This window comes from Euphorbia lathyris, chromosome 9, assembly GCF_963576675.1.
Source record: "Euphorbia lathyris chromosome 9, ddEupLath1.1, whole genome shotgun sequence".
NCBI classification, from domain to species: Eukaryota; Viridiplantae; Streptophyta; class Magnoliopsida; order Malpighiales; family Euphorbiaceae; genus Euphorbia; species Euphorbia lathyris.
The window spans coordinates 9778859-9798336 of NC_088918.1; the positions used below are offsets into that span (position 1 = coordinate 9778859).

At 37.9% G+C, this 19478-nt stretch overlaps 1 protein-coding gene across 1 annotated transcript; it reads left to right on the forward strand.

Moving 5' to 3' along the window:
* Positions 1-6771: 6771 nt before the first annotated feature.
* Positions 6772-18755, forward strand: LOC136205884 (membrane-bound O-acyltransferase gup1). Its single transcript, XM_065996725.1, has 20 exons — positions 6772-7014; positions 7478-7638; positions 7710-7768; positions 7862-8043; positions 8140-8188; positions 8691-8794; positions 8896-8960; positions 9098-9168; positions 12621-12680; positions 12788-12901; positions 13197-13321; positions 13408-13459; positions 13926-13988; positions 14186-14295; positions 14389-14481; positions 16654-16735; positions 16828-16905; positions 17756-17831; positions 17920-17969; positions 18521-18755. The coding sequence occupies exons 2-20, from the start codon at positions 7539-7541 to the stop codon at positions 18560-18562; spliced, it is 1575 nt and encodes a 524-aa protein (XP_065852797.1). The 5' UTR covers positions 6772-7014; positions 7478-7538; the 3' UTR covers positions 18563-18755.
* The last annotated feature ends 723 nt before the right edge of the window (positions 18756-19478 follow it).

Consider the following 19478-nt stretch of genomic DNA (forward strand, 5'->3'; position numbering starts at 1 on the left):
AACTATTTGATCCATTCATCCATAAATTTTATATAAATTGATAAATTTGCCATTCTATCACTAATTAATTTTCGTAAATGTTTAATTAAGATTTATATCATTTAATTTATTATATTAATTTAAGAATAAAAATAATATTACTAATAAAATTATATTATTATTTATGTGTTTTTAATTAAAAATAGATAATCAATTTATTATTTTAATTTAATTATATCTTTTATATAATATCTATTTTATGTGGTAATTGGTATATATACACTATTAAAATTTTAATTTATTAATTAATAATCGAATAAATGAAACATGAGTTTTTTTTATAACCTAATCAATAAAATTAAAATTTATAAAATAATTATTATTGAGGAGTCGGTCGGATTGTCCGTAGCGGTCTCACCTGTGCTGGAAGTGGACCCCTGTAAACACTCTGACGATCAAGTTAGTATGGCAGTATAGGGAGAGAAAGCCACGGTGCTTAGAGAGAGAATAAATTACTTTTGTGTGGGATATGTTTGGGGTATTTATAGGTTTCCCCTCTGAGGTGGCTAGCCAATGATCTTGGGTCCCTAAAGGGGGATTCTCTTATACGGAGGTGGGACCCTTGCTCTGGGTCTGATGGGTGTCGATAGTCGATGGTTGGGCTCGACATCTCGTTTACTAGGTTGCGTGTTCATTTGCTTCATTAGATGTCCCCTCTCGCGATTGGAGGAGCCACTGGGTGCGACTTCCCTGCTAGAGTCGACGTTGGTTCTATATGGACATTCAATGCACTTTTTGTATCTTTTGAGGCGTGTTTTTGAAATGGCAGTTGTATTTATTTGTCGCCGTTTTTTGGTGAAGACGATAAGAGATTGGTGAGTTGGCACAATGCCATCCCTGCCCTACCTAAGATGAAGGTTGACGAGCTTATTGATTCGTACATGGCTAGTGGATGGTTTATGTACTCGACTTGGAAGGTCGCTTGACTGGACGGTTGGAAAAAGGCTACCTTCGAAAGTTCCTTGAGGGGCGAGGCTTGTCGCGCTAGGATTTGGCTGACATAGAGACTATCCAAGTGACGATAGTTGAGTATGCTCTCGAATCGGGTAGTTGTTTTGGATTCAAATAGGAGGGGGAGTGCGATGTGGAAGCCCTGTTTTAGATTTATGACTTGTTTAATTTGTGTTTGTTTTTATAGACATGGCTGGAGACGTTCCTCCTTCTTGGGCTGCTGACCTCGATCATCTTGAATTACCTAACGACTAGGAGCCGTTAACTGGCGAGCTCGGTGGTGGGTCTTTTTAATAGGGTGCTTGATGACACTTTCTTTGAGGGCGATTACCTTTTGGGGGGAGCTGGCCATGGAGTCAAGGGGGATGAAGGGACTAGATCGGGTAACGGGGAGGTTTCTCAGCCTGTCGTGACACCTCTCAAGTCGAGGTCCTAAAAAAAGGGGGGGGGGAATTGTGGGTGATGAATTGAGGGAGGGCGAGGTGTCAGCCAATCTTGGTGCTAAGGGAGACAATATTGTTGTGGTTGATGTGAAAGATGTGGCTGATAACGAGCCTCTTTCAAAGCGTTCGCATACTAGTTCCTCGATGCCTGTTAGTGGTCGAGCTCCTGAGGCTTCTCGTCGTGGTTCACTGGACTCCGGCTTTGTGAAGGACATTGAGGAGAAGATGAGTTTGTTCTTCTAGTTCGTCTGGTGATTGAGTCTTGATGTCGACATGTCCAATAGCCTGCTGGGCCGACAGTAGAAGAATTTGCTATAAATAGGACCCCAAATCACCATTCCAAGCGCATAAAAAGAACCTAATCAAATCCTACAGCAAAAACTCAACTTTTTCTCTAAAATCGATCTTAAAAATTCTCGTTTTCCCAAGCAATCAAGCTTTGTTTAAAAGCTTTAATCTTCGTCGTTAAGCCTTTGATTCCATTCCCAAAACCTTCAATTTGTTTGAAATCAAGTCTCCATCAAGCCACCATCATCATCTACTCCAAAATTCATAAGCATCCTTCAACATAAATTCCAGCTTTTGGTCTATATTTTCATTCAATTCTCCATTTGATTGATCACAGTAGTTGTCTTCCACAATACGAGACTAATTTCAGCTCCAGACAATGATGATTCATCAATTCACTTCCAATTTCAAAATTGTCATTTTCTATTTCAGTTTTTGTCAATATTTTCGTTCTTACGACTAATCGCTTTTTATTAAACATAAATTTTCTATGAAATTAACGTAGTCTTTTCAGTTGTAATTATCGCTTTTGTTTTCGATTTTCATCATTTGTAATCAAAACAATATTTGCAAAATCAATAAAAAAGAAAAATTCAAAAATCCTTGTGTTGATTTAGTTTTTTCATAAATGTCATTAGTTGAGATAGTAAAGCTTTTTACACTGGAACTAGTAATCCAATTAGGTTTTTATTTTTCAATCATTAAATCTTTTGTCCAACCGTTTTGTTTTCTAGAAGTTAAATCTAATGCGCATTTTACAATCCGAAACCAATAAAATTAATTGGGAATTAACTTCCTGACACACTTGCACCGATTTTACACGAATCAAGGTCGAAATAGATATACTTACAAAATAACGTCAATAGAAATAAATTGTAAGTTTAAGTAATAACATATGATTGATTTAGACAATAATAACAACAATATATGAAAATTATGGTTAGGGTCTCGGGACCCTATTTTCATCAGAAATGGCCCGACGGGAAAAACCCACCGCCCGTAGAGCAGTGGGCCCCACACTCTTTTGGCCTAATTCCGCCGTCTAAGGTCTCAAAAAGGCGATTTAGTGATTTTCACGCGCGCTTTTAACCTAATTTTATTTATAAAGAGCATATACCTCATTTTGAATACGAATTAATTGAATTTAAAATTTTAATTTATTAAATTACTTTTAAATATTTTACTAATGAAATGAAATAATTATATTAAGTGATAAAATGCGAGAAAGATAAATAGAAATCAAAACCATACTGACAAAACAAATTTCTAAAAAAAATTCAAAATAAGATCATGATCCACGAATAATTAATTCTGATACACTCCTTGAAACATAGAAAAAAACCCTCTCAAAATAGTATTAGTGTATCAATATTAAAGACTGCAACTTTTTCGGTTTTTTCTCTCTGAGAATTTTTTAAAATTCATAACCACCCAAATTCTTTTCTATCTTCTTCCTTTGTTTTGATTATAGATTTATTTTGTTGTTGTTTAATTGAGAAGGAAGAAGGGGGGTTTGTCTTCCTTCTTCCTCACTCACCGTCTCTGTTCTTCTAGTTTCTTTTTCTTTGTTTGATAAGTTTTTTTTTGTTGGATTTCATATATTTTACCGGATCTCTTAATCCGTTTGATCTGTATCTGTTGTTCATCATCTTTTTCGTTTGTAACCTTTTTTGGTTTAGCAAGAACGGAAATGGTAGATCTTATCCGTAGAACACTAGATCTACGGGATTGCAAAAGAAAGGATTCAGATTCGAAAATTCCGAATGGGTTAAATGAAGAAATCAGGACTACAGTTGCTTCTCTGCGAATTTGGAATGACGGACAATATATGTTCAATTTGTTGTTTGTGTTAGTGGTACCTTTAATGGCTTTTTTTACTCTTTGTAGTTTATTTCTTGCCCTTGTGGATCATGTAAGGTTTTATTTCTTATCGTTTTCATGGTATCATTGTACTCATCTTATTATCTAATGAAATGTTTGCATTCTAAAAGAAAATATTAAAGACTGTAATACCAAATCTTTATGGGCTTGTACAAAATATAATACTGTAGTTTTGAAGATATTAAAATGTATACACGGTATAAAATTTGGCTTAAAAAATATAGGGTAATTAATTTATTAGTCCCTATATTTTGATAAAACACACTATTTAGTTCCTGTATTTTAAAAAACATACGGTAAAGTCCCTAACGTTTTTCTCGATGAACTGTTTAGTTTTTAACGTTTTTCTCGGTGAACTGTTTAGTCCATGCCGTTAAACTCTCATGAAGATTCTGTTAGTCAATTTGGATTTGCGTTCTTCTTTTCCTTTATTTTCCTTTCCTTTAAACTCTAATGCATCGGAAATCAACTTTGAGTGTTCTTTTTCTTGATTTTCTTCTTAATCGTTCAAATTTGTAAGCATTGGGTCTGTTCTTTTTCTTGTTCTCCATACAAATAGCTTCTTTTTCTAAATTGGATTTCCTCTTCTGAAGTTTGAAGGTAAATAGTAAAGGGTAATTTAGTCATTTCCGAAGTCATAAACGGTAAAAAAATCTAACAAACAGACGGAAGGATTAAACAGTTCACTGAGAAAAAGGTTAGAGACCTTACCATGTGTTTCTGAAAATAGAAAAGACTAAATATTGTGTTTTATCAAACTATAGAGACTAATAAATTAAGGGTGTTGTTAAACCCAGCCCCATTTTCCCACCCCTAGCCCCGTGAAAGGATGAAAATGCCCTTTCATGGGTTTTGGGAGGGGAAAAGCTATTTTTTTTGCGGATTCGACATGCGGGCGTGTGGCCATCACGCCTCACCTCACGGTCGGACGTGATAGACCCACGCCTCACCGCGTGGTCGGCCATGACAGCCACATGCCCCACCTTACGGTCGGGCGTGTGGCTGTCACGGCCGACCACGCGGTGAGGCGTGGGGCTATCACGTCCGACTGCGAGGTGAGGCGTGATGGCCACACGCCCGCATGTCGAATCCGCAAAAAAAAATAGCTTTTTTATCCCGTAAATAGTCCGTTAAACCCGTAAATATGCGGTTAAACCCGTAACTACAGAATTGTACTTAAAACCAAAAAATAATATAAGTTAATTAATAAATATTATTAATCACAACAAATAAAACTAATATAATCTAGTCCAAGCCTCTCTCCTTTCAGCGTATAAATTCTCCAAATGACGAACACTCTGATGAGAAAATAATCGCCATTGGGCGGCAATGGGAGGCACTGGAAACGAAGGATGTAAATAAAGACGTATGTAGTGACGATAACTCCCCAAATGACAAATCACAATCTCTCGCTCAGGTGGTCTTCCATCGTCCGAACGCATCGGCAGTATAGTGCAACATCCTAATTGTTCTGTAGTAAAGAGAAAAATTACTGCGTTCAATACAGATGCAGCAGCAAATAAGTCATCCGGACTCACCATCCAATGGGACTCACCACAACCCGCTCCTGCCCATTTAATACGTGTGAGGGCAGCATCAAATTCGTTCCCGTACACTGGCACATACAGATCACGGTTTGCCCGCATCTCAATCTCTATAAGCACTCTCATCAGCTTCCACTCCTCTTGGTTATAGGTGATTGCATCGGCTAAAACACGAAATCCACAGTTACCATCCGCTACAACATCATGGAATCTAGTAATAAATGGTACGATGAGACCTTGAACCCGATGTAAATGGTGGTAACTGGCGATATCCGCATCAAATCCGACTGAAAATATTAATATATGAAATTTATCAATAAAAATATATTTACTTTAACTTCAACATATATATAGATGAAATAAAATATACCCGGCATCTGGCTGTTATGCACAGATGAGGATGAAGAACGTCCTCGACTACGACTACTCCTCGAACCCGAGGACCGTGCTCGACCTCGTGGTGACTGATTGTACTCCCATGCACTCGGATTTCGTTTTGTTGATGAATTTCCCCTTGGTCTACCCCTAACAGTGTCTTTGACCTCAGGTTCTTTAAAGCCACTTTGTTCCGGGTTTATCTGATCATGAATGTACATCGATATGCTACGCACCATTGAAGGATCTAATTTTTCAACCTTTTCCACAAGAGATTGAAAAAATCGGTGATCCTCAGACCCGTCAGCATATACTGGAGCAGTAACTGGTATGTCACTCAACCCTTCAAACGCAAGAGATCTTCAAAAAGGATGGATGCGATCAACACAGACCGATTCATTTGTGTCAATATATGTTTTCAGCTCACATGCACACGGAATGCCATGAGTCATGGGCAACACGCATCCGCATTCAGTTACCACATCCATACTCAATGCGTGCATACGCTTGAGCTCATCATTTAGTACAGCCAAGCAGTAATGTGAAACGTGTAAGTCGAGATACGTGAAAGGTTCTCCACAGTGATTCACCGCAGATCTTCTTCTCGAGTACTCGAGTGAGTATCTGATTATATACAATGACGGATTATAAAACTAATGTATTAAATTTTAAAAGATTAAAGCAAATAACAGAATAAATGTCTTACTTGATCGCCTCGATCTGAGCCTCAATGTCCTTGTGCACCTTCGCCCACACTGTATCAAGTGCACCAGTAGATGAATTCAACCACTGTTTCAATTGTGCATGTGAACTCTCCACTCGACAGGTTGTGGTGTTTCCTAAGTGCAACACCTTGTTCGTCCATGCTCGACAAAACTTCTCTTTATGCACTAGCTACGTGGTCTCCACGTACTGAATCACACCATACCTCGACTTCGGACGTAACATCACTCCCATCTACTCTCGGTGATAACGGATTGTCTTCCATCAAACGTTTTGTCTTTGATTCGGATGAAAATGAGTTTGAGAGAGTTTGGGAGGGATTCAAATTTTCAGTTTTTGTTCAAAGGGCGGTTAGGTCTTTTTTCGAGACCGAAAGTGTGAAAATGGGGCTGGGTTTAGTAACTCACTAAATTAATTACCCTAAAAAATATATTATATTTTCAAAGTGAATTTGGTCCTCGATTAATTCGACCGTTGACGTCAACATTAAGGACTGAATTGATAGTAAACTATTGATTTGGGGTTCATGCGAACTTTGATGGCGAATTTTAACCTTTATTCCTGAAAAATGAAAATCTAAGTCTTTCCATCGCCCCTTTCTTCTTCTTCTTCTTCTTCTTCTTCTTCTTCCTCGATTGGCTTCTGTTCGACCCCGCCTTCTTCTCCTTCCCTTGCCTGCTGTTCGTTCGACCGTCATCTTCTGCTTATTCCCTTGCCTGCTGTTCGTTCGACCCTTCTTATTCAGAATCGGAGAAGAGTTTTAATTTCAGGTTTTGTGATTCTATTGCTTGGTCCTTTTTAATTTCTGGTAAAATGCTATCAAGCATACTTGTCTCTGTTTAAAATTGATGAGTTGTAATTGATCTTATTCGGATTTTATTGACATTGAAGCCTTAGTTTTGGTTCTCAACTGCTCTGTTCTGCTCTTGCTTTCAATTCTTGCTTGTTTCTTTTTCGTCCAATGATTTTGTATTTTAGAATGTTATTCAGTTAGTTTAGAATTGTTTCTTTCAAATTTTTCAATTAGAAAACATTTTTTAGATAATCAATTCCATTTGAAAGCAACACACCATGCATCAGTCCCATTTATCCGTAAAATTCAAAACAAAATTTGCTGGTCTAGTTACAAGAGTCGTTTGGTTGAAGCAAGTGATCCATGACTAAATTATAAATCCTGTTTGATGTCGAGTCCGATACTGACAAAGTTGATTTTGTGGCCCGGTCTCCGGTCAGATTTGCACTGAAGGAGCCGTGCTGCTCTCAAATCCAAAGTACGGCCGGCAACGGCGACAAGATGAGAAGCGAATGGAAGCGGAAAGAGCTGAGCTTTTTGGTTATTTATGCCCTTGCTTTCTACACTTTTATCATCCATCGATCCCTTCAACTCTCTTCAGGTACTCATTTTTCCAACTTACAATTTCCCTTTTTTTTGGGGTTTATTGTTTCTTATCACACTGTTATGCAGATCATGAAGCAAAGCTATATGGTTTACGCTCTGGATGGTTTCTACCCCCTCGTCCCAATGTAATTGATTGGATTAATTTTCAATTTATTTGATTAATTACTTTCATTCTTTTTTAATTTATCTACTGGTTTCTTATTCACTTCTTCACTTAGGATCTCTCTGATTCTCAATGGAGAAATTTTCGCGGAAACTTGCCTATTCTTACAGTCGTTTTTGGGATTTTTGCTGTGTTGGCCAACTCCTTGAGGGCTTTCTTCGGTTTAAAAGCAAAGGGAATGTCATTTGTTTGGCTTTTCATTTCTTTGGCCTACTTATCCTATCTTCATGGAGCTTGGTGTGTCTGTCTTTTCATCAATTCGGTTTTAGTCTTTTATTCTTCCACTGTTTTTGCTGCTGTTTTGCTGATTTCCTTCTTTCTTTGGCCTTTTAGCACCATATTTGTTCTTTCCCTTGCCATGGTTAATTTTCTTCTTGTAAAGGTATGTTCTTCCTAATAATAGTTGTTATTTGGCTTCCTCAATATAATTGTACTTGGCTATATAGTATGTATGGGTATGAAAACGGGTTATCTTGTCATAATAATGTTATACGATCTATATATTACACAGGATTATATATCATATAAATGATACAAAAATGATAATCGTATCAAACTAATCGTGTCAAGCGGGTTGTCTGTGTAAATGGTGTTGTAGTATCAGAAATTGACAAGCCTGATAGTATGTACTTTTTGTTTTATCATGCTAACTAGTGGACAAGAAACTGATTGCAAGACTAGGGACTGGCTTGGTTAGTATAACTGATGAGCTGAGTAGCTCTTAGGCTCCCTCAAAAGAATCAATGGATGGGCTGGATTTATATACTCCATTGTAATGATGTTTTTTGTTTGTTTCCAACTTAGAATATATTGTGGTACAATTTTAGGAATGGTTACACCACTCTAATATAGTATCATATTTTACTAGATTTGTGTTTCCGCAGATATTTGCACGAACAAGATACTTCTCATTTGTAATTTGGGGTTTCAACATATTTTTTCTTATATGCAATCGTGTTTATGAAGGATATTCATTCTCCACAATTGGGTGAGTTCTCAAATTTATATTTAAGTCTTTAATTTTCATTGCTTTCCACTAGAAACTATGCGACTTCTGTTTGCTAAGTTTTGACTTCCTTTATTCCATAGGCAAAGATGGGCATATTTGGATAACTTTCGGGGCACCTTTAGGTGGCACATTTGCTTCAATTTTGGTATTTCTTCGCCTCATTAATTTCTTGGAATCTCAGTTCCATAAACATTTTTTGATGCCCAAAGTGAAAGTTAGAAAAATAAAGAGTTATGCTGTAGTTGGGGGCATTGCATGAACTTTCTTCTTTGCTTCTGACAGTTGTGCTGCGTATGATAAGCTTTGGATATGATTATCATTGGGCGCATGAAGATTCTCGTTTTGATCAGAAGGTAATTGCATTCTCTTAATAGCTTTTCATGTATATTTCATGTAACCACCCAATTACATATTGTCTACATCTACTCTTGAGAAAATCTGGCAAGTTTTTGATAGCGCTTTCTGACTGCTTATGTTCATATCGTGTTGAGAAAATCTTTCTGATAACTCCACCACCAACAACAACAACAACAAAGCCTTAGTCCCGAAATGATTCGGGGTCGGCTAACATGAACCATCATATAAAACCGTGAAATCAAGTCGTGTCAGCGACACAAATTCGCTCCCTCCACTCCGTCCTATCCACTACCATATTTTCCTCAATTCCCAGTAAACTCATATCACTCTCGATCACCCTCCTCCAAGTTTGCTTAGGTCTTCCCCTACCTCTCACCACTACATCCCTTTGCCACTCTTCGGTTCTCCTAACCGGCGCATCAAGCGCTCTACGTGTCACATGGCCAAACCACCTTAGTCGGTTTTCTCTCATTTTATTCTCAATAGATGTGACCCCTACTTTTGTCCTAAGTATTTCATTACTCACTCGATCCTATCTCGTATGACCACACATCCATCTCAACATACGCATCTCCGCCACCGACATCTTATGGATGTGGCAGTGTTTCACTGCCCAACACTCCGTACCATATAACAATGCTGGTCTAATTGCCGTCCGGTAGAATTTTCCCTTCAATCTATTAGGCATGCCGGGGTCACAAAGGAAACCCGTAGCACTCTTCCACTTCGACCAACCAACTTTAATCCTATGAGCAACATCTCCATCTACTTCTCCATCCGTTTGGATAATAGATCCTAAATACCGGAAGCAATCCGAGGCCTGGACAACTCTCCCATCTAGGGTGATTGTCCCTGCCTCCCTACTCCTATGGCCGCTAAACTTACACTCCAAATATTCTGTCTTACTTCGGCTCAACTTAAAGCCTCTAGATTCTAGAGTTTGTCTCCATAGTTCCAACTTCCTCTCCACTCCTTCTTTCGTCTCATCAACCAACACAATATCATCTGCAAACAGCATGCACCATGGTATACCATCTTGAAGTGAACTTGTTAGTTCATCCATAACGATGGCAAAAAGAAATGGGCTTAGTGCGGAACCTTGATGCACTCCAATCGTAATAGGAAACTCTTCAGTCTTTCCAACACTAGTACGTACACTCGTGCATGCTCCCTCATACATGTCCTTTATGATGTCAATATATTTCCGCGAAATGCCTTTCCTTATCAAGGCCCACCAAAGTACTTCCCTTGGTACCTTATCATATGCTTTCTCCAAGTCAATGAAAACCATATGCAAATCTTTCTTCTTATTTCGATAGTGCTCCATTAATTGTCTCATTAGATGGATGGCTTCCATAGTTGATCTTCCCGGCATAAAGCCAAACTGGTTTTCTGAGATCTTCACCGTCCTCCTTAGCCTTTGTTCGATCACTCGCTCCCAAAGTTTCATAGTGTGACTCATTAATTTGATTCCCCGATAGTTGGCACAATCTTGGACATCGCCTTTGTTCTTATACAAAGGGATTAAGATATTTTTCCTCCATTCTGATGGCATCTTATTGTTTCTCCAAATTTTGTTGAAGAACATCGTCAACCATTCGATTCCTCTCTCTCCCAAACATCTCCAAATCTCAATAGGGATGCCATCAGGTCCTACTGCTTTCTTCAACTTCATCTTACTTAATGCCATTTTGACTTCACCCTTTTGAATTCTCCGCAGGCATTCATGATTTATCATATCATGATGGATACTCATATCTCCAACATCTTGTCTGCGATCTCCATTAAATAAGTCATCAAAATAGGACCTCCATCGTTCCTTGATATCCTTATCTCCAACTAGGACTTTCTGGTCCACATCCTTCACACATTTAACTTTTCCGAGATCTCGCGTCTTCCTATCTCTCATCCGAGCAATTCTATATATGTCTCTTTCCCCTTCTTTCGTATCCAATCTTGTATACAGATCCTGATTCAACTTTGCTCTAGCATCTCGTATGACCTTCTTTACTTCCCTTTTAGCCTCTTTGTATTTTTCGTAGTTCTCGTCACTCCTACATTTCCCCAATATTTTATAAGATTCTCGCTTACTCTTTACTGCTTGTCGAACTTCTTCTGTCCACCAAGATGTGTCCTTACCTGGTGGCATGCTACCTTTAGATTCCCCTAGAACTTCCTTCACTACTTCTCTTATACTATGCTCCATCTTAGTCCATATCGAATCTATATCTAAATCCATATTAAAAATCCAAGTATCTTTTTTGGTCATCTCATCCACAAATTTTTGTTGATTCTCCCCTTGCAATTTCCACCACTTAATCTTAGTCTCTACTTGTGGTGTTTGTTTTCTTATACATTTCCTACTTCGAAAATCAAGCACCGCTACTCTATGTTGGGTTGTCGTACTCTCACCAGGGATCACCTTACAATCAATATAACTCTTTCTCCAAGCACTCCTTACTAAAAAAAAGTCAATTTGGCTCGCATTACCGCCACTCCGATAAGTCACTAAGTGGGATGTTCTCTTCATAAACCATGTGTTCATGATACTCAAGTCATAGGCTGATGCGAATTCCAAAATATCATTTCCTGCTTCATTCTTATCTCCAAAACCATACCCTCCATGAACACTCTCAAACCCATCTCGCCTAGAACCCACGTGTCCATTAAGATCTCCCCCAATACCATTTTTTCATCCCTAGGAACCTGTTGCACCACTTCCTCTAAGTCCTCCCAAAACGCTTGTCTTATAGAGACATCTAATCCTATTTGTGGCGCATATGCACTAATGACATTCACAACCTCATCCCCTATCACTAGCTTAACACTCATAATTCTATCGCTCTTCCTAGACACCGCTACTACATCATCAATATACTCCCTGTCAATAAGAATACCTACTCCATTTCTACCCTTATCCTTTCCTGAGTACCAAAGCTTATAACCCCAAGGAGCTATCTCTCTAGCCTTGGCTCCAACCCACTTGGTTTCTTGTAGGCACATTATATTTATTCTCCTCCTCTTCATAACATCTACAATTTCAGCTAATCTTCCTGTCAAAGAACCTATGTTCCATGTCCCAAAGCGTAACCTACTACCCTTACCCCTACCATTACCGTGGACTAGCTTATTTACCCGCAACCCTTGCATATTTGACACCACCCCCGGGTCCTGGGGTGGCGCGCCGCTTCGGGGCGACGACCTAGCAACCCTTGCACATTTATCACTACACCCGGGTCTAGGAAGTGCAGCGCGTCGCTGAGTAGGGATCGCCCCAACGATGTTTATATCATGGTTCATGTCATAAGATGTGGCTAAGTTTTACGCTGGCCGCCACAAACCTACCGCAACCCTCCACCCAACAGAAAAAAAAAAATATCTCTATAAACCATATCTTTTTGCATTCACGGGCTAGGTTTACTAATACTTATTAATTGGGTGATCTCAGAAGCACAATCAAAGTTGCCGTATTTGTAAGTCAGGAAAAACATGCTATCAATTTCTGCAGGTTAGTTACTTCTTAAGCATAATTCTTACGGTACTTATTGTCCCTTTTATTGTATCATCAGAAGGATTTTTTTTTTTTCAGTTTTTCATTTTCTTCATTTTATACAGGAGAGAAGCATCGCGGTTGATAATTTTTCCATTACCATTTACCTATCTTATTTGGTATATGCGCCCCTTTATATTGCTGGGCCAATTATAAGCTTCAATGCCTATGCCTCCCAGGTATGCAACTTTCATGTTGTGGGTTTATCATGTTTTGATCAATTTTTGGTTTATGGCTCGCATATATTGCCGTAGAATTATACTAGAGAATGTGATCAGATTTTTAAGTTGGTTGGATTTGAGACTCTTACCAATTTGCACTGTATCAGCTAGTTTTTTGGACTTGAAGGTGTGGTTTCATTATAACTATCGATATCCATTTCGTTTTTTTCTTCAAGTTATACTGCCAAATGTGATCATTTGTAGTTCTACTTCATGGATTTTTGTTATAACATATACTACATTGCTCCTGCAGTTAAACATGCCGCAGAACAATTTTAAAATCCAAGACGTGTCTTGGTATGGGTTGCGTTGGATATTCAGCTTTTTCCTAATGGAACTTTTGACACATCTTTTTCATTACAATGCTTTTGCAATCAGGTTAGAGTCTTTTGAACTCAAGAATATGAAATTTGTTAATGACCCTTGTAATATGAACTAATTACATTTACTTTCACATTTACCAGTGGCCTCTGGGAACTATTATCTCCTGTGGACATGTTTATCATAGGTTATGGGGTAAGATGTTCTTACTTTCTTGCAATTTTTGTTTCGTTTATGTATTTTTAAACATATATTAAGCTGCGTAATCTTTTGTATTTTTAGAATCCTTTTAGACTCAATAATATATTAAGGAAATTGATAAGCAGATAATATGATGAATCATAACGACCGTACTTGATCTAATGGTAATTAGCCAAATGACCACTTTGAGATGGATCGGCCATATGAAACAGTACCGAACATGAAATAAAATTGCAGAGTGAATAACCTTTCAGAATTCGTATGCCCATTTATGTATCCATCTTAGAGAATAAATATGTATTTAGATCCATCAATTTTGGTTTCCGGACTGCAGGATGACCATAACTGTCTCGTTAATTAGCTATTGCCACAAAGAAGTTTTGCTGACTTGTATGCACAAAATTGACAAAATATTTTATATTTAGCTCTTACATGATCTACTTTTCTTGTCCTGATACAGGTCTTAAATTTCATGTGGCTAAAATTTTACCTCATTTGGCGCTATTTTCGGTTCTGGTCATTGGTAAGTATGTTGGTTTGCTGTTCTTTTTTATGTTGTTGGACTAGAACTGTGTCTTTAGGCGAGCCTCTTGGAAGTCATCTAATTCTTGGATCAGTTACATTGACAAATTTTTCAAAACTTATAAGAACCTCTTGATTTTTTTTGTCCGTGTCGAAGTATACAACACTAGAAGTATTGCTAACAACTTGACTATCTAGGTTTGTGGTATTGAGGTTCCTGAGAACATGCCAAGGTGTATTAACAATTGCTACAACTTGGAGACTTTTTGGAAAAACTGGCATGCTTCGTACAATAAATGGCTTGTGAGGTGCAACTTCCAGCTCTTTTACCTCAGCCTTAACCTGTTTTTATTATTCGATTTTTTATGATATGAATGTTTTCAAGGGTTCTGTAATCTTAGGTACTTATATATTCCTCTTGGGGGAACACGGAGAAAGCTACTCAATGTATGGGTTGTGTTCACATTTGTTGCTGTCTGGCATGATCTAGAGTGGTAATCTTAACTTCTATGAGTTCTTTTTCAGCAGCTTCTCTTTTCCGAGACAAGATATGATCTCTTCCTATGGAGTTAATGACATCCACTGTCCTCAAACTATAAAAAACGGAACAGAAACCCATAAATCTTAAATTCATAACGAGAAAGTCATCGTCCTTTAACTTTGGTTTCACCCCATGACCCTTTTGTCCGCTAACCAGCAAACAAATTCGGCGGAGATGCCATGTGGATGACAGTTCATTAATTTTTTTCCACGTGAGAGATCTCGGAAAAGTTAAATGTGTGAAGGATGTGGACCAGATAGTCCTAGTTGGAGATAAGGATATCAAGGAACGATGGAGGTCCTATTTTGATGACTTATTTAATGGAGATCGCCAACAAGATGTTGGAGATATAAGTATCCATCACGATATGATAAATCATGAATGCCTGCGGAGAATTCAAAAGGGTGAAGTCAAAATGGCATTAAGTAAGATGAAGTTGAAGAAAGCAGTAGGACCTGATGGCATCCCTATTGAGATTTGGAGATGTTTGGGAGAAAGAGGAATCGAATGGTTGACGACGTTCTTCAACAAAAAGATGCCATCAGAATGGAGGAAAAGTACCTTAATCCCTTTGTATAAGAACAAAGGCGATGTCCAAGATTGTGCCAACTATCGGGGAATCAAATTAATGAGTCACACTATGAAACTTTGGGAGCGAGTGATTGAACAAAGGCTAAGGAGGACGGTGAAGATCTCGGAAAACCAGTTTGGCTTTATGCCGGGAAGATCAACTATGGAAGCCATCCATCTAATGAGACAATTAATGGAACACTATCGAAATAAGAAGAAAGACTTGCATATGGTTTTCATTGACTTGGAGAAAGCATATGATAAGGTACCAAGGGAAGTACTTTGGTGGGCCTTGATAAGGAAAGGCATTTCGCGGAAATATATTGACATCATAAAGGACATGTATGAGGGAGTATGCACGAGTGTACGTACTAGTGTTGGGAAGACTGAAGAGTTTCCTATTACGATTGGAGTGCATCAAGGTTCCGCACTAAGCCCATTTCTTTTTGCCATCGTTATGGATGAACTAACAAGTTCACTTCAAGATGGTATACCATGGTGCATGTTGTTTGCAGATGATATTGTGTTGGTTGAGGAGACGAAAGAAGGAGTGGAGATGAAGTTGGAACTATGGAGGCAAACTCTAGAATCTAGAGGCTTTAAGTTGAGTCGAAGTAAGACAGAATATTTGGAGTGTAAGTTTAGCGGCCGTAGGAGTAGGGAGGCAGGGACAATCATCCTAGATGGGAGAGTTGTTCAGGCCTCGGATTGCTTCCGGTATTTAGGATCTATTATCCAAACGGATGGAGAAGTAGATGGAGATGTTGCTCATAGGATTAAAGCTGGTTGGTCGAAGTGGAAGAGTGCTACGGGTTTCCTTTGTGATCCCGGCATGCCTAATAGATTGAAGGGAAAATTCTACCGGACGGCAATTAGACCAGCATTGTTATATGGTACGGAGTGTTGGGCAGTGAAACACTGCCACATCCATAAGATGTCGGTGGCGGAGATGCGTACGTTGAGATGGATGTGTGGTCACACGAGAAAGGACCGGGTGCGTAATGAAATAATTAGGACAAAAGTAGGGGTCACATCTATTGAGAATAAAATGAGAGAAAACCGACTAAGGTGGTTTGGCCATGTGAGACGTAGAGCGCTTGATGCGCCGGTTAGGAGAACCGAAGAGTGGCAAAGGGATGTAGTGGTGAGGGGTAGGGGAAGACCTAAGCAAACTTGGAGGAGGGTGATCAAGAGTGATATGAGTTTATTGGGAATTGAGGAAAATATGGTAGTGGATAGGACGGAGTGGAGGGAGCGAATCTGTGTCGCTGACACGACTTGATTTTCACGGTTTTATATGATGGTTCATGTTAGCCGACCCCGAATCATTTCGGGACTAAGGCTTTGTTGTTGTTGTTGTTGTTGTGGTATCTCTAGCAAATGCGTATGTGGTTTCGGATAAAAGGAAAATGGGTGAAACCAAAATCTAATGACGATGACTTTCTCGTTTATAATTTAAGATTTATGACATTTATTTGCCATTTCTGATAATTGAATACCGTGGGTGTAACTAATCCCTCCCTATGTCGTACTTGACAGTTTATTTCCTTGACAGGAAACTGCTTTCATGGGCATGGTTGACATGTTTATTCTTTGTACCAGAAATGGTTGTAAAATCGATGTCCAATGCTACAAAGGTGGTCTGTCTATCTATCTATCTGTAGAATATCTGAGAAAAAACTATGTTTAGCCTAATTCCTGAGTTCCGATCTCTATATTATGTTCTCAGGCAGAAACTGCGGTTGGGGAGATTCTTTACCGAGAGTTTCGTGCAGTTGCTGGTGCTATCACCATCACATGTCTAATGGTATGTGATTGACTATGAAATCAACTGCTGAAAACTGAAATTTTAAATTCGCACTTTAAAATTTCCCCTTGCACATAGTTTGTTTGAATTCTCTTTGCTTTATAAGAATGAACGGAAAAAAAGAAGAAAAGAAAAGCAAATTCTTTTATCCGCATAGCTTCATTTTTGTTCAAGTTCCCTCCACCTAAAGCAAATATTAAAGTTGGTTTCACAATGCTTTATCTTTTTTCTGGAGACAAGCTGGATGCTAAAAACAGTCACCTAGCTGACCGAAACGACATGTGCCAGCTAGGTGGCAGTCGCATGTCATTTTGGTCATCTAGGTGGTAGCCATCTGTCGTTTTGATCAATGCTGAAAGTTGACCAGTGGTGACGTGAAAGCCACATCATATTTTTGGTGTTTTTTTGCTCTTGAAGTCGCCGGAGTGACTTTATTGAAACAAATTGAAGATGAGTGACCATTTCAAGACAACCGTGAAAGTTCAGCGACTGATGGATTTAACCCAAAATAGGGGAAAGTGTTATGGTTTAAAAAGCTTGCAAATGCAGGTTTTAGTTTTTTTCTATTTGCAAAGACATAATTTTTCGCTTTAAATCATCCAAATATACTAGCGGTCTTTTTGTCTTATTTGTACTCCTTGTAACATATAAAAACATTTTAAAATAGAAAAAAAAAAAGATAAGATGACTAAAAATTTCCCTTGTTTACAAGCGATTTTATTAAATAAATCTGTCTCTGCAAATGGATGAAACTTCAAACCCGAAATTGCAAACTTTTTAAACTACGGGAACATCTCCCACTCTTTGTAAATGCACTTTAACATTTTATCGTATACTATTTGGCATGCAGGTTGCAAACCTTGTCGGTTTTGTAATCGGGCCCTCAGGCATTAACTGGTTGATTTCACATTTTCTTACAAGAAAAGGTAAATAAATCAACATCCTGCTCATGCTATACTGTCTGATATTATCAGATATGTGCAGGCTTTATGATGTGATCTTCCATCTTTGCAGGATTGCCGGTACTTGGTGGCATGTTTATAACATTTTATGTCGGCACTAAGGTAACCTGTCATAATCGTGTTATATGATCTACATATTTCACGTGATTATGTATGATATAAATGACACAAAGTAATAATCATGTCAAATAAGTTGTATCAAGTGGGTTGTCGTTCGTGTCAAAAATTGACAGCCCAATATTTATCAATGTGGTTTAGATTTTATGGAGGATTTTTTGGATGAATTACATTCATGGTCCTCGAATTATCAGAAATGGAACAAAATTTTCCTTACCAGTTTATTTCTTAACAGGAAATTCCTTGTCGTTTGATTTTTGTTTCTTCTGATGTCATTTTGACTGGAAATCAGTAAATCCATTTACCGGAGATATCACTCGGTTTGACTTGAGACCGAGTGATATCTCGGGCAAATGAGTTTGCTAATTTCCCGTCAAACAGACAACAAAAGAAATAAAAAATCAAACAGTGAGGGGTTCTCGATACAAAATAAAGAGTTATGACAATTCTGTTCCATTTTTTAGAGTTGAAGGATCGTGATGAGTGTAATTAACCCGGGTTTTCTAAGTTTATCCTGAGATCTGGTTATTTTGCAGCTTATGTTTTATATCGATGATGCTAAGAAAAGGAAGGACTGAAAGAGAAAGCTCCATCGATCTGCCTGAATAGGAGTATCTTCTTGATGTATGTACTCCATTTTCATGATTTTACACTTTTCTTGACGTACAAGTAGAGGTGATAATTGTATACATGACAACATGACACGAACTCAACACGAATTTAGTGAGTTAGTGTTTTCATTATACAAGTAATGAATCATTTTTGGGTTAACACGTAAATTTTTAGATTGGGTTAGAATTTGATTTACTAACTCGAAATGACATGAATATTAAAATTATTATTATATCTTTTTATATTGGCATAAAGGTTTTCCAATTTGAGGAATTTGATCCATTGGATGCAAATTAAGCTTTGGCGGCGGCAATTAATCACAGTACTATAACAAAAAGTGTTCGTAAGAAACCGAGATCGCGGACATTGTTGTTGTTAAAGATATTTCCAAATAGTATGGGGACCTATTTGCTGATTTGAAAAGAACGAGAGCTTAATTGACTTTGGCTCTATGATTTAGGAGGCCAAATGAGCTTTATTCTTTTTATATTTATACACCTCATAGAGGTAATAAAATTACAAGTGACTCGTACTCTAACTTTTCATATAAATTACAAGTGACTCGTACTCTTAACTTTTCATATTTTTACATGTCATCCTTAACGAAGACGGCATGTAAGCGGGTCGAACATATAAGAACTCTTACAATACAAAGTTGTAAAGATCTAAATTTAGCCTCGAATAATCAAGAAATCAATTCTACTTGGGTCGAACATACAAGAACTTGTATAATACAAAGTTGTAAAGATCTAAATTTAGCTTCAGATACAATACAAAATTGTAAAGATCTAAATTTAGCCTCGAATAATGAAGAAATAAATTCTAACAAAAAAAAACACGAGAAACTCACACACAAAAAAAAACTCTTAGAGGATTATTTTG